This window comes from Seriola aureovittata, chromosome 15 (assembly GCF_021018895.1).
Source record: "Seriola aureovittata isolate HTS-2021-v1 ecotype China chromosome 15, ASM2101889v1, whole genome shotgun sequence".
Taxonomy (NCBI): Eukaryota; Metazoa; Chordata; class Actinopteri; order Carangiformes; family Carangidae; genus Seriola; species Seriola aureovittata.
In genome coordinates this window covers 13,554,027-13,569,571 of record NC_079378.1, presented here as the reverse complement: position 1 = coordinate 13,569,571, position 15,545 = coordinate 13,554,027, and the positions used below count along the sequence as shown (strand labels likewise).

At 38.5% G+C, this 15,545-nt stretch overlaps 1 protein-coding gene across 1 annotated transcript; it reads left to right on the top strand.

Moving 5' to 3' along the window:
• The first annotated feature begins 6,517 nt into the window (after positions 1-6,517).
• On the top strand, positions 6,518-15,017 carry psmg1 (proteasome (prosome, macropain) assembly chaperone 1). Its single transcript, XM_056397025.1, has 7 exons — positions 6,518-6,732; positions 7,744-7,847; positions 9,935-10,080; positions 11,464-11,526; positions 12,200-12,398; positions 13,771-13,901; positions 14,845-15,017. The coding sequence occupies exons 1-7, from the start codon at positions 6,611-6,613 to the stop codon at positions 14,920-14,922; spliced, it is 843 nt and encodes a 280-aa protein (XP_056253000.1). The 5' UTR covers positions 6,518-6,610; the 3' UTR covers positions 14,923-15,017.
• The last annotated feature ends 528 nt before the right edge of the window (positions 15,018-15,545 follow it).

The window sequence follows — 15,545 nt, the reverse complement described above, 5'->3', positions numbered from 1 at the left end:
GCCCTTCCTGGAGCCCGGGGGGGTTGAATAAACTCAAAAGGAGATTTGAAAAAAAAAAAAAAAAAGGCTACAGAAAACAAATGCATGTTGGTTTGCAGCTGGGGCAGAGATAATCACAATAGAAATACAGAAAGAGTCCAAGGCCTCTGAAAATAAATTAAGTCGCACAAAGTGTCATCCAACCACGTCTAGAGATAAAAGTATTTATATCTGCTGACTTGGAGGGAGGGCAGAAATCTTGGCATGGTGGCCTCCTCCTGGCTGCATCGCGCCGCCTCAGAGAACGCTGTGTCTTTTGTGTATCATCGCCGTCGCAACGTGATGAATGGTACAAATGGAGATAATGGTGCACGCGTTCAACGGAGTCTCTCCTTGAAGTCTTTTCATGGTGTTAACACTCGCAAAAAGTGATGGAGTAGTTGTGTGAAGAAGGAAAAAAAAAAAAAAAAAAACAGCTTGAGAGAGAAGTTTAAACCCCCGTCCAATTTCACACCTCTGCACACTGTACACTACCCGCCCTGCACCGAGCAGCAGTTGGTTTATCAGCGCTTTTTCACTGCCTGCTGGGGCTGGAAGCAAGGTTGATGAAAGAGTGAACCACACAACAGTAAGTCTGTGGACCATAAAACCAAAACAATGAGTTGAAAGATACTAAAACACTCCGCGGAGCTGAGGAGTTAAGTCGTAATTCTCTGTGGGTTTACCACTATGAGCAACAATTTTCACATTACACGGTGATTTGATCGATTGTTAATATAAAAATATGGATTATAGCAGTACTTAGGGATCTCTACAGGAATGCTCGAATAGGAAAAAGTTGGTCGATTGTTATAGTTTAGATGATTAACAGCTTCATTATAAACCCAAACCGTGACTGCAACCACATTCTCTGTCTTTCTGAATGACACTGTACATTATTTGTCTGACTATTATTGAGCCAGTGCCAGGCTGTTCTGACTGCAGCTTGTGTTAATCAGGATTATTAACTGTAATGAGAAAGGTTTGTGGGCCCAAATGCTCCACATGTATTGATGTATACACTGCTGTCCACTCAGTGTGTGTGTTTGTGTGACGTTATGCTTCTTATGAAGGAGCTGATATCTTTAAAGCTGCAGGCCATCTCCAGGCAGAAGCAATCCTCTTAATATTCCTTCCACACACACACACACCACAGCGTTCTCTGCAAGTCTCTGTCAGCAGAATTTCTAATGAATTGCACAAAAGCCGGTTTACCATGCATGCACTCATGCATGCGCACACAGACACACACACACACTCACACACACACACACACACACACACACACACACACACACACACACACACACACATACAAGCACAAACAGACACAGACCAACTTTCCTTTTGTGCACAACAGAAATGGCTTTAGGAAAAAATGAATGGGGCTCTTGTGCACTCAGAGAGGAAATGTCTTCCATAAATAGATTTTTCTTTGTTCTTAATGATTACTCTGTCCCCAAGCAGTAGTGTGTGATGAAGTTTGTGCAATTGTTATGAGGATTTTACATTTTTGCATCCTAAATGAAGACATACAGCCTCCCTGGATGGCTCCTATTGTAAATGAGGGTCAGTTACTTGAAAGAAATTGATGTCGACTATTTAGTTTTCTAAAATTATTTTAATTATTTTGCCTTTGCTGGACAGTAATTAGTATAGTAGTAGTAGTAGTAATGGGAGTAGAGGCAGAAAAGGAACACATGGGGGGGAAAGTGAGGGTCATAACAGGTATATGTTTTTGTCCCTCACTTCTTACATTGGAGTCGCTCTAAGAGGGGATCTCTTCACAGCCAGTGTGGACAGGAGGAATGCTTACAACCACCAATATCTCTTCCAACATACATATGGGCATGTGAGAACTGTTTTAAAATAGACTTGAAAATAGACATTCATCCATCTGCCAGCATCATCTCGTTCTACCAGAACTCCCAACAACAAGAAGTCACTCACCCAGTGAAATTCATGTAATGCCGGCGTTTTACTCAACACCCTGATCAAAATGGTGATAAATACTCAACCCAGGATTCCCAGCAGCTTCCAAAGGTGTTTTGCTCAAGTCTATAATCAGACAGCTATAATCAACATTTTTATAATGATGATGTATGAAATGACAGTGTGAAAACGATGTGGCAATGTGAAAGGGGTCACTCACAGTGATGAACTAGAAGTAAATTATCACCTGAATCTGCAGCTCCCCAGCTCAGTGTTTAGCTGTCCAGTCCATAATTTTACCATGTTGTTATTGGCCTCAGCAGGCTGCTGTTTAGTGACAAAAAAAAAAAAAAAGCCTCCGTACAGCACCTGCTCAGCACCTGCTCAGCAGACAGACACTGTTAGCAATGAGCAGGTGAACACAGTGGAGCAAATAATAGCTAAAGAGCCAGAAATTTGCCTCAGGAGTTGAGTGGAGACTGAAAACAGAGTATTCACAGAAACAGAAACATTCACCAGGTGACCAGAAACGTGACTCCAAATGAATGATGGAACTCTGTGTGAGTCAGTGTTGTGTTTTACAACTTGTTTCCATTGCCCCTAAATGGGCAAAAAGACAAAAATGGTGATTGCAGGTTTGAAACTAATGTTAATTTCTCCATCACAAGACACGGACAGTCTCTCCTGGAAGGCATTCAAGGTGTTGCAGTTGGTAGTACACACAAATATGTGTGCACACCTGGTGAATCATTGTATAAAATTGGTGTGCTTTTCTGATTGTCCATTATGGATGCTGCTCCTCTTACTGTAAGGAATGTTCTACCTTACAATATAATCAAAACGTTGATTGATAAATTGATTACTTAGATTATATGAAATGAAATTAAAGGGTGAATTAAATTAAAGAGTGAAATCTTATGGTGTCTCCAACTGAAAAAGAATAAATTCCGTCAGTAGGCGTGTTTATATTAAAACCTCAAATTTCTATAGACATCCTTTTCTCCACTGATATTATATCGATCTTTTCTTCAGCTTGTGGAGGGCACATCAACAGCAGTTCACCTTTTCCACCCACCTCAAGGCACTAAGAGCATTATCAGAGCCCTGTTTCCATTTACACACAACTTCATATGAATAAAACCCACACCTTGCTCAGAAGTGATCACACCCACAGTTGATGAACAATTCTGTTCCTAAGCAACTGATCCTTTCTGTGTGGGGTTTGCATGTTCTCTGCGTGTCTGTGATTCCTCCAGGCGCTCCACTTTCCTCCCACAATCCACTGACACGCAGCTGAGCTGGAGTGCACATTTTAAATTGCCCCTATGTGTAAATGTGAGTGTTTGTGGGTGTTCTGATACAATGGGTGAATAGCTATAGGTGTGCGTGGAAAGGCTCCATCTCTCTGCGACAAGTATAAATGTGGAAATAAATGTTTAACACTCAAAGAATTGTCTCATCTTGCGTTTTCTTAACAGTCCTTCCAGTTTTCATGTATATTGGAGGTAAGCAGGATTTATACTCCTTCTGAACTGCTTGTTGGATGGTCAGATAGCTTCAGAATCCCCCTGCCTCATCACCTTTTCCAATGCTGGAGAAGAGGTGTCTGCAACCAAGCCTGCTTAATAAATTCTATTTCCTAAAAATGTCTGAAGCCCTGCCACTGTCCCCCAGAGGCTGCAGTGTCCAATACACTCCACAATAATTAAATATTATCTGGAAAGTCAGTCTGACTCTGTTGTAACTTGAAAACAATCTTTTCGCCTTAACTTTTAATTAATTGCTTAGACTCTCTTCTTTGGGCCTTTGTGCCCTTTTCCGTCATGCTTCCTCTGTACGGTGGATGAACACACCAAACTATGGGGAACAAGGAAGTAACATTTTAGAGGAAAGGAGATATAGATTAAAGTCTTAAATAGTTTTTGCAAGCACTGGTTACCAACATGATACAATACTAGGTAACAAAACAAAAATTTTGGTAAAATACTGTTAAAAACATGTGAACCACATGTGACATTACAGCCCATATACCTCAATCCAAATCATACAATGAAGTAGATGACATGATAATAAATCCTTGTAGTGTGGGTGTAATTGAGCTCATTGTCTCCTACACACCTCTATAACCTTTTGTTAATGAGTAAAACTAAAGTGTGCGTTTTACATTACACAGGAATGATTATGGATGTTTTGTTACCCATTACTGTATCCCATAGGTACCCAGTATTTACAAAAACTACAATTTAATTTATTTCTCCTTTCCTCTAAAATGTCCAGTTGTTACTCTCTTGTTCACCATAGTCTTGTTTTCTTCCACTGCTTCCTATATTTAAGTAAAAGTTAGAATCATTCATCTGTACCTGATGAAACAAATTAAATCAAACTTTGAATCACGAGCTGAGTGTTACCAGATGAAAATATATAAACTGCTAATTGGGCCCTATGGCATTCCACCTCATTACATTCCTGAATGACCTCTGTGAAAGACTTGTGCCAGGTGAGGAAACGGGGCAAGAGAGGATGCAAGGTGTGATGTGGATGAGAATAGATGCAGAAGACAGAGTTGACAAGCAGAGTATCTGTTGCTATCCTTTACATATATGTATAATATATGCATTTGTTTTGTATAGCAAATAGAAAAAAAGGTCGATTTGTTCATCAAAATCCTTCCCTTTTCTGCAGAGCATGGCAGGTGTCATGCAGCAAGAAAATCTATTGTTCTCAATTTGCTTTCAAATTTAAAAAACTGTGTGCGCAAATTACTAATTGTGCCCTTGAATGACTTAATTCGTGCACATTATTTAACTGATGGGATGTGTTCTGTCGGTATAAATCATATGAGGGGGGGAAAGGGGGGGGTGAGGAGGGGAGGGGGGCAGCCTTTTTGTAATTGAAACACTGCCCATTAAAATGTCTGTGCACGTCCCAACCAGCATGGCAGTCTGGCCCGTAGGAGGGATCTGCTGCTCCTGACCAAAGTGTAGGACAGACAGACAGATGGAGCGAGGGACTGTCACAGTCCTCAGACCTTGCTGCTATTTGGTAAAAGCAAAGACAGACAGGCTCATTCTAGATGTTTTTTTGTCCTCTGACAGTCTTGTCCTATTTACTCTTTGATGGTCAGTGTTGTGGTGACATTCCCTGTTTGTCCTGTTGTTGACATTCCTCTCTTGTTGTCCTGAGCCTGGAGGTTTTCCATCCTACTCTTCCTCCCTCTCGCCTCTCTACTATCAATTATGTTAACAGCAGCCTGAAGCTTCCTCCAAGCATGTTGCTCCATTTTGTGACAGGGAGCCTTTCTGCTGTTACTTTATGGCCTCCTGCTACATTATTGCACTGCACTGGTAATAGAGCTTACTCTCTATTCTACTCCAGGCTTTGCCCTGCAATCCAATTTGTCTTTCCAACACTAGGCATTTTCTGGTGACAATGAAGTATGTTTATGGCCGTGCTGATGTCATCACATTTCTGTTTGTCCCTCATCTCCCAGGGCACAGCTTACCGGAAAATGAATTATACAATACAATGGAAAGGATGGATGTTCTGCAGTCAACTTGAGGCCAATTTGCCCTAACATGACTTGGCTTATGTTTCTATCTGGCTATACAACTGAAGATGATCTGCCAGCATCCTTTAGAAATGATGTTTTCCTCCTTTTTTCACTCATGTTAATTATGTATTACCAGTAAGAAGCTGGTGGAGTCATGTGGTGTGTCAAGTTTACTCTTGATTGGCACAAGGGCCTAAAATAGCACATCAAGCATTCCTACACTAATTGTTAGTCATATTCGAGCCCCTATGCATTGTATAACCACGCACAATGTGAATCCACTGGAGAGCCTCAGCCTTGAATCATTCATTGATTTAAGTGAACAACTCAGGCTCAAATATGTCGGGCAGGCAGTACTCATGCATACAGCCTTGGGCTTTGAGCCTCTCATCGGCACCGTGTGAAGCGACTGGTGTTGCACCTCTCTGTATGCATGGACAGTGTGCTTGAGCTGAAGGTATTTCTGTGCATTTGAAATATTTAGTCAGATCTTTTTTTTTTCATCATGATGGAAATTATGGTTAAAGGAAAGCTTCACATCTTCAAATTCATCATAGCCCCCCGAAAAGATCCCATCCTAATAGGATTGCACAGTCCTCCCTCTGTGTAAAAATACATTTTATAGTTCAGCAGAAGGTAATGAGAGGTAATGAGATTAATATAATATAATATAATATAATATAATATAATATAATATAATATAATATAATATAATATAATATAATATAATATAATATAATATAATATAATATAATATAATATAATATCTGCCAAGCATACATACGTATATCTCTGATATATGTTTTAATGTGTAATGTTTCTTCCTTTTTTCTTATTTATTTAATTCAAGTAGTTCCTTACATTACCTGTTGGCCTGTTTTTTGTTCTCCCGTTAAATTTTATTTCGCATACCCTGGAGATCAATAAAGTCTTATCTTGGTCGGGATTTGTGGAACTTGTGCATTTATTGTGAAGTATTCCAGGGTTGGGTTCAGGCTTTTATTCTGAAGGCGTGTTGTCGCAGGCGGAAGTGGCGGATGTATGTCATGGCAGTAGGTCTGGTCTGAATCACTAGCCAAACTTTCGGTTTTCTTTGGAAAGACAGTGCTCATGGCGACGTTTTTCGGTGAAGTTTTGTCGGCCTATTCTCGGGCCGTGGAAGAAGACGACGACGATGACCTCGATGAAAACGAAGAAGACGAACAAATTCGCAGAGAGCTGGAGGAAAAGAGGTAAATAACGTTAGCCAGCTAGCATGCAGATGCAGGAAGCGATAAGTCAGAACGCATGGAAGTGTTACAGTAAATAAAGCAGTGAAACTTCCAGTGAAATAAACAGTGAATTATCTTTTAACTGTCAATTTGAATGCCGCTCCCATCCTCGGATTTCTTTACTGTTTTGAACCACACGCCTCACCATTATAGACGTCTGTCGGCTCTTGCTAGCCATCATGACACATGAAATTGAAGACCGTTAGCATGGCAGTTCATGATGCTCAAACAAAATTACAGGTAAATTACCGCACACCGATTCCTCCACAGTAAACCTGGGGCTTTGGGGGGCCCTGGGTGTCTGCCCACTTTGTCCAGTTGGTAATCCAGCCTTGACTACAGCTGTTAAACAAATAGAGTAAAAAGTAATATTTTTCTATCTGAAATGAGTAGAACTAAAAAGAAGATAAATTGACAAACTGGAAATACTCACGTATAAAATACCTCCAAGTTGTTCCCAAGTGCAGTCCATGAGTAAATGTACACCACTTGCTAGGGTGTTCTGGTTTTTGTGGCCATATGGTTTGAAGAGGATCTTTTATTATGTATTATTTTCTTTTTATTAGAGATACAAAATTAATACATAAGTATGGAATTACAAGTATTTATCTTTTCTTTTTTTTTTTTTTCTTTTTTTTTTTTTACACTGGACCATCTCCCAAGAGGGCCATGACAACAAGAACACCAAAAAGTGTCTCTGTATAGAAAATAATAATACTACTAGTTTAAATTGGATAAGTAGACTATGCAGATAAATCTACTGTAGAAATCTGCATGGAAATATAAAATATAAATATAATAAGAAACTAATGGTGATTACTTGGTTCCTTGTACTCCTCATTTTGTGCCACAGCCCTGCTGCATTTCTATTCTATTTCTATGTCTCAGATTGTGTTCAATAGAATTGAAAATTTAGTTGCACTGTTTTCCAAAACTATTCATACTGCTCTAACCCACATCACTGTTCATCAGGGAAGTTCATCTGCACTGGAGCCCTGAAGTCTCTGAATCGCTAAAATCTGGAAACAAATTGCAGTGCTCAGACTTCATCCTTGCTGTTGGACACAACGCTGCTAGTAAGTGGCTCTTGTATGCTACCTGTGATGAGTCCTTCAAACAGCACACTCAGTAATACTAAAGATCAATTGAAACATTAATGATCGCTTTGTGGAAATTGGAACATAGATGATTCCATTGACAGTAGCGCTGCCGATGAGTAACAGCAAAAATTTCCAAAAATGTTTTTACTTTGGCTTTTAAAGATGCCAAGATGTGTAGCGATCATATGCTCACAATATGCACGTAATTTGTTCAACATAATCTCTAAAAGTAGCACATGAATAAACACTAAGATTTTAAACCTTCAACATTTATGGATTAAATGGTGATGGTTTTTTTTTGTTTTTTTGTCTTAATCTCTCTGTGAATGTGTCTTTAATCAGTGTTGACATGTTTCTATTGATGATATTAGCATTAACTCGATATTAGCATTTGTTCTCTTTGTGATTTAAACAGTTTTTAACAGTTTAACATTTTGTTGAGTAAAGTTATTTTTGGATAGGGTTGGATTGGTAAAAATGTGATTTTGAATACAGCATTTTGATTTTACCAGGGGTGCTGGTGGTACAGTTGCACCCCCAGTAGGCCAGTGTAGAACAGTGAAATTTAAATATCTAAAGAACATTAAAAGGCACCTATCAGTATTTTATATTACCAATAGATAATATATAAATAACTAACAACATAAGCAACTAACTAAAATAACACCTTGTATATCATTTGTTTAATTTGTTCTTGAGCAGAAATGTAAACAGGATAAGATACAACATGTAAATTATTCAGCTTTATAGGTGGTGGACATATATATTTTTTAACTTAACAGAGTCAGCTAGCTCCTGCTTCCAGTGTTTATGCTTAGCTAAGCTAACCACATCTCGACTCCAACTTCATACTTAACACATAGACATGAGATTTATATAAAGCTGGAATGATTAGTTCATTAATTGATTAGTTCATCAACAGAAAATTAATATGCAACTATTTTGTTAATGGAAAAATTTTAATATTATTGATAATTGCTTTTTAAGCAAATCAAATATTTGCTGATTCTATCTTCTTAGAGGTGATAATTTAATGCATTCACCCATTATAATAAACAGAATATTTTTGGATATGGGACTGTTGATCAGATAGAAAGTTTTTATTATTTTCTGGCATTTTATAGATGTTTGATCAAAGAAAAAAAAGAAAATAATTCTTAGTTGCAGCTAATGATTGATGTTCATCATTTCACTCTTGGAAAATCAGAAGGAAAGAAAATAAGTGTAACTGTGAAAGTTGATTTATTCCTGTAACCTGTTAAACTATTTCCTATGCTGGGCTGCATGTATTTGTCTTGTGTAAAAGAGTTAATTATGTATTTCTCAGCTGTGCCATGACACACATGGTTTTTCTCTTGTGATAATATGCACTGTTAGTGCTTATATTCAGGTTCTGTTTGTTGATGTGCCGTTATTACAGACCTGTCACACAGCAGGAAAAGCACAGCTGTGATTGCTAAGTCTGACGATGAGTCCGACCCATCTGGTTTGTCAGTAAACCAGCAAGACGTGGGCCTGGAGCACCACACACACACTGTAAATGTAATGCAGCCAGCCATTAGTAATAGTAGGGCTACAGCCCATTATTTAAATTTTTGGTTAATCTGCTAATTATTTTCTCAATTAATTAATTAATAAGTCTATAAACTGTCAGAAAATAGTGGATAATGTTGATCACAATTTTGTAAAACACAAGTCTCAGATTACTTGTTATGTAGGACAGAAAATAATCATAGTTGAGAGGCTAAAACCAATGAATGTATGGCAGATTTGCTAGAAAGAAATTACTTGAGTATCAAAATAGTTGCCTACTAATTTTCTGTTGATCAACTATTCGATTAATCCATTCATTGTTTCTGCTCTAATTGATAGTAGTTACACTTTTTCATTGTCCACTATGACAAAAGGTCTATAACTTTAATGCAGGCCCGTCTGTCTCTTCAGATTTTATGTGATGACACGCTGGATAGAAAACAGCCATTAAAACATAAAAGTGTCACCATGTAAAATATGTAATCTATGAAAAGAAAAACGCACTTTGCTGAGAGGATCTGTCTTCACAGGGTTTTTGTCGGTGTACGTACTCGCCTCTGCAAACTGGCGTGCAGTGGGACATGCATCAGTGTGGAACGAGAGGAGCCGGGCTGTAACCGGGCAAACGAGCGAGGAGTCAGCATGTGTTTTCTACAGACACAAGGACAACCCGTCAGTGAGTGACACAACGAGCAAAATACCTGAGAACATCACTTCAAAATGTGTCTGCTATTAGTACCACAGAAAGCACCAGGTTATTGTAAACTCAATAATCATTGAGTTTAATGTGTTTGCCCCTGACCACCTTATAATTCTGTATCTTATATATAAAGAGAACATGGCTGTACTCAGATCATTGTCATGGTACATACAGGCAACAGATTAGAGGAAAAAGCTGTATACATTTATGTACAAATATAAGGAATGCAGACAGAAACAATGCATTTGTTGAATCCATTTATATGATAGCACCAATCAAATACTATTTCAGTCTCAGGTCTACTGTATCTCATTTTATAAATGTTCACATCATGTATAACTGATGTGATAGAGTAGCGTTTGCACAGTGATGTATTTCAGGAATAAAACATGAAACCCCACTTCAGCTCTAAAAGTTGGAAAGTAGGCCATGACACACAGGATTAATGAGCCTTAGTAATCCGCCATCTCAGCGTTTCTCGGATAAACTGTCATAATACAGAGTTATAACCGACCAGTCTGATGCGTGCAGAGGTGTATGTGGTTATTTTCTATCAGCATAGTGTCATTTGCATGTGGTTTAATTAACACAGTGAGCACCTGTGCGTGATAGCACTGTGCTGCTGAGGAAGCTTCAGGTTTATCCTTCAGATGGCTGCAGAGATTTAATGAGCTGAAGGAGAAGACTTTCATAAAATGTAAAGCAGCTGAGGACAGTGGATACTGAGACAGTCACCCATTCATTTATAGATTACTGGTTTACTGAAATTCAGGTTATCGTAACCCTAATTTTTAAGGTTGATTTAAATGCACCTATAGGTTAGAGAGAGTGTGTGAGTGTTTCATGTATTTTTGGGGCATTTTTTTCTGTACTGACTGAAAATGCTCCTAGTATGGTATGCAGCTAAGGCCCCATTAGTTGTGTTAAATTAAAATAGTTTAATTATATATTTAGATATCCATAGTTGTGATGCATTTCCTCCAAGTGTTTAGTTTTCCCTTGTTGACAAACTCAACAGATTGCCAGCTGAGTGACTTTGTGGCTGTCTCTCCTAGCATAACCTCATACAGTTTTCACCAAAATACAACACCTCTCTTTGTGCTACCTCATTTGAATGAAACTCCCACTGTCTCTCCTGTTTTGGGCGCTGCACTACACTACATGAAAATACCACACAGACAGGCAAAGCGAATGTCAAGCTCAGGAAAAAAACAAACTGTTGGAGCGATGCTTGAGCTGTTCGTGACCCCCATGAAAATGGAACTTCCTCTCTTTGACTTTAACTACACAGACAGACACAAGTATGCCTTTGATCCACAACTGTTGAATGAAAAGTCTTTTGCATTCTTTTCCCTGAAGGTTTTGATATGCCAAGCGACTTGCTACATTGCAGAAGACCAGCTTTTTCAGTGGACAGAAAAGGTACGTTTATACAACAAAACCAGTTCGATGGCACTGTGATTAAATGATGATGTTATGCAGAAGAGATTAGGGCAGTTTCCCCTCCTCAGCCTGCAAACATACAGGATTTATAACCATGCACAGGTTTGTTTTCTTACATTCATGAGGCACAAGCAACATGAGGACTTAACCACGATTATATCATCCACATAATCATTGTCCTGTACATAATTTTTAGTGTTGCTCACACACACAGACTAATTGAGCTACTTCACTGTCAACAGCCTAATTCTCATTACATGAACACTCAGTGGCCACTTTATGAGGTGCTCTCATACACCTGCTTGCAAATATCTAATTAGGCAATCATGTAGCAGCAACTCTGTGATGTGCATGCAGACTTTGTTGTTCAGACCAAACATCAGAATGGGGAAGAGATGTGATCTTAAATGACTTTGAGCGTGGAATGATTGTTGGTGTGAGATGGTCTGGTTTTAGCGTCTCAGAAACTGCTGATCTCCTGAATTTTCACACAGTTTAGTGTTTACAGAAAATGGTGCAAGAAACAAAAAAACATCCAGCTCAGTCAACAAATCTGCAGCAATTGTATGATGTTATCATGTCAACATGAGCCAGAATCTCTGCAGCATATTTCTAACTACTTGTTGAATCCATGTCTCTATGTGTCTTGTAGGTTTTTGACTGTCTGCAGAACAGAGAGCTGAATGTGACTGTGTTGTCAGACAGCTCTATGGCTGATTACAAGACAGCAGACTATCTGTGCACTAGCTCTGCTCCCTTCCTGCGCGCTCTGCACACCGGTACATTCAGTGGTCAGCCTGTCTGCCAGTCACTGGAGCAACCCAACATAATTACTGGACTTTCGGCTGCAGGTACTACTATTGTACACTTTCAGTTTCACCAATTCAGGTGTCTCAACTTCTCCAACTCACTTTGCTTGGTATCTGCTGGTTAGGTTTTTCTCTTTTTCTCTATCACACTTGTAAACACAAACACACTTGTCTGTCATAGCTCTGCATGTTGTTCAGTTAGGTGTCACTTTTTAAATGTTTAATGTAAAGTTGTAATGTGTACAATTGTATTTGTTGTATACACAGTATGAAACAACATACATTTGTATCAATTGAATTGAATTGAACAGAATAATAAGAAGATAATGCAGCTTGTTTCAGGTCTCTCAGGGTTCTTTTTTTTCCAGACTTAGGGAAATTCAACATAAATAAACTACTTAGTGCTCTATAGAAAAACTGACCAGTTGAACTCACATTTAACCAGATGAAGTTAGACCCTGACATTACTCAATAATATTAAAATTAATAAAAGTGTTCTTTATATTCAATGGTAACAGCTACACAGTCAACATATTATGTTAATAATGACAAATTTCTGGTAAGCTTGACATCATACTGACAGATCTTTCCTGTAGCTGGTTAAGGTAACATTAGCTTCACAGTCTGAATCCTAGAAATCTCAGTTCAGAGCTTTTAAGGTGTTAGCCTAAAATGACATTATGGTGTGCTTAAAAGTTTCAACAACAAGACAACCAATTTAAAAAAAAAAAGAAAAAAAAAAAAAGGTTGGATTAGTTGACTTTGTTAATTCTGTGCATCATTGACTCCTTTCCACCTTTACTAACAAAAGTCCTAGATACCATGTGTTTGTCATTGTGGGCTGCTCCTCAAAGTGTCTAATGCCAGTAGAGGTTGTTGATATTGAAGCAAGACAACTTGAAGCAAGTTGAAAAAGGGTTTGGTAGTCTTCTTCTTTTCACTTACACACATCAAGAAAAGACATTACACTGCAGACCTTCCACTGGCTGTCGTCAAAGCTTTCTATGAATTAATGAACCAAAATACTGAAGGTTAGAAATCCAGCTGTAGCCGGGTTTGATTCTCTACTCTTTATTTTGAAGTGTCCTTGAACCCCAAATTGCTCCTGATGTGTGTACATGGGGAAAAACTGTAACTGGCTTTGGAAAAAAGCATCTGCCAATTGAATGAAATGCAGCACCATTAGGCTCCGCACCACTCATTGAGAACACACAGTCTTGCATCCTGATTCAGTCATTTTCATGCAGGTGCACTTAAAGACATTGACAGTCCAATTAAATGGATGTATCATCAGGATAAAGAACTTGAGCCTTGGTCACTGAGGACTCACACCTCATGTCAAACTGTCTGGTCTTCTGTCATTGTGTAATCATCAGATAACTTTGCATTCTTCTACTTTGTGCTGTTTCATCAGTACTGAACCACTGCCAGGTCCACCGAATCGCCACTGTTGTTTACCAGTGTTACAGTGATGTCATTGGCCCTGACTCTGTCACCATGGAGACCTACAAGCCTGCACTAACCAAGCTTGGGAAGTCCATACAGGTGAGGTGCTTTTCTTTTTATATCTGAAGGGGCTTTCGAAAAGGTCAGAGTGGTCAGAAAGAGGAATAGAGCAGATGCTCCACTCATTTAAAGTTTGGCAGATATCTAAAGTGAATGAAAGATGCACACAATGACTAACATCTTGAAAGAATTGTCAACACTGAGTTGTGCTTCTGGTTCTTGGCTGGTGCCAGTGCCAGTTTGGCGCTGGTTCAGCTTGGAGAAAAATCCAGTCAGAGGAGGGATTCAGAACAGAATTTGTGAGGAAAGTGCTGTTATTAGCGCAGTACATAACAGAGTTAGCTCTGTGATTGGATGTTTCTTGGCCAAATGCACCTTGGGCATCATAGTTAATCTACTCCCATGACGTTTTTATGTACGATTGTACCATCAACTTTTTATTAAAAAAACAAATACTTTCCAATGCGGAGAGTTTTATGCCGAGCAAAATTGTAGAACTTCTCCAAACAGTGAGTCATGGAACGTTGACAATGGAGAAAATTACCATTCATTCATCAAATTTTGTTTTCACATCACAAATTGAGTTGTGGCCAGAACTATAACAAGCTTTGACACATAGTGCAATAATCCATTGCTGTGCGCTCTGCTCTTCATATTATGTAGCACCTTAGGAGTCGCAAGCAGCCATGAGCAAGGGGTCAGGGCTTGAGGAGGAAGTTATCGTTTTCAGCAAATGATGCAATATGTATCAGATGAATTCATCAACATCCTCAATAATCATAAAACAAATTATATTTATGTTGCACTTTTTCGAAACAAAGTTAAAGGCGTTCAAAGAAGCTATTTGTAAGTTTTGCTACCCAACATGGTGATAGGGAAGCGACTGAGGCCTTATTAAATCACTATTAATACATACCTGAAGTGTTATCCCGTTAAACTGATTTTTAAGATTTTAATCCCTTGCATTTTTTTCTCTCCTCAGTTGGTGTCGTCTCCAAGCACAGACGTCCTTCGTAAGTTTGTCAAAACCACCGACATCCAGAGTAATCTTTATATCTGAAAATGGCCATTTTGCACAATGAGCGGTGCAAATTAATTCTATTTTCCTCTCATAAAATACTGTCATTTTTTAATAAAGAAATTAAGTAAACAAAGCCTTTCTTTAGTGGTTTAATGTTTTACATAACTGTTCTACTTAATTTATACTGATATCCCTCCATCAATGAGAGGTCCCATTATTTTCTAAAGCAAGGGGAATTATGTACCTTTACCATCGAACACTTTGTTCCAGAGGGAAATGTCAATTATTCGATGCATTGATATGAAATGCAGTAGGATAAACTGTATAACGTGTGGCACCACCAATAGATCAACATTTTGAACTTTGGTTTAAGACCAAATACCTGCAAAACTAATTGAATTCCAAGGCTTTTAGTCTTTTTTTTTTTTTTCTGAATATGAAATTAAATGTCTTATACTGATCACCTATCATTCTGCAAACAGGAAGACAGATCTTGTCACATAAATGACATAATTTTGTTGATATTACATATTCTTACTGTCAACAGATCCATGTAAAGACCAAAACCAAAACAATAAATTTATCCTGTCTGTGTCATCGAAGGTCTGACACTGTATATCTTATTCCTTTGTGATATAGAGCTCAATTGTTGTCAACAAACT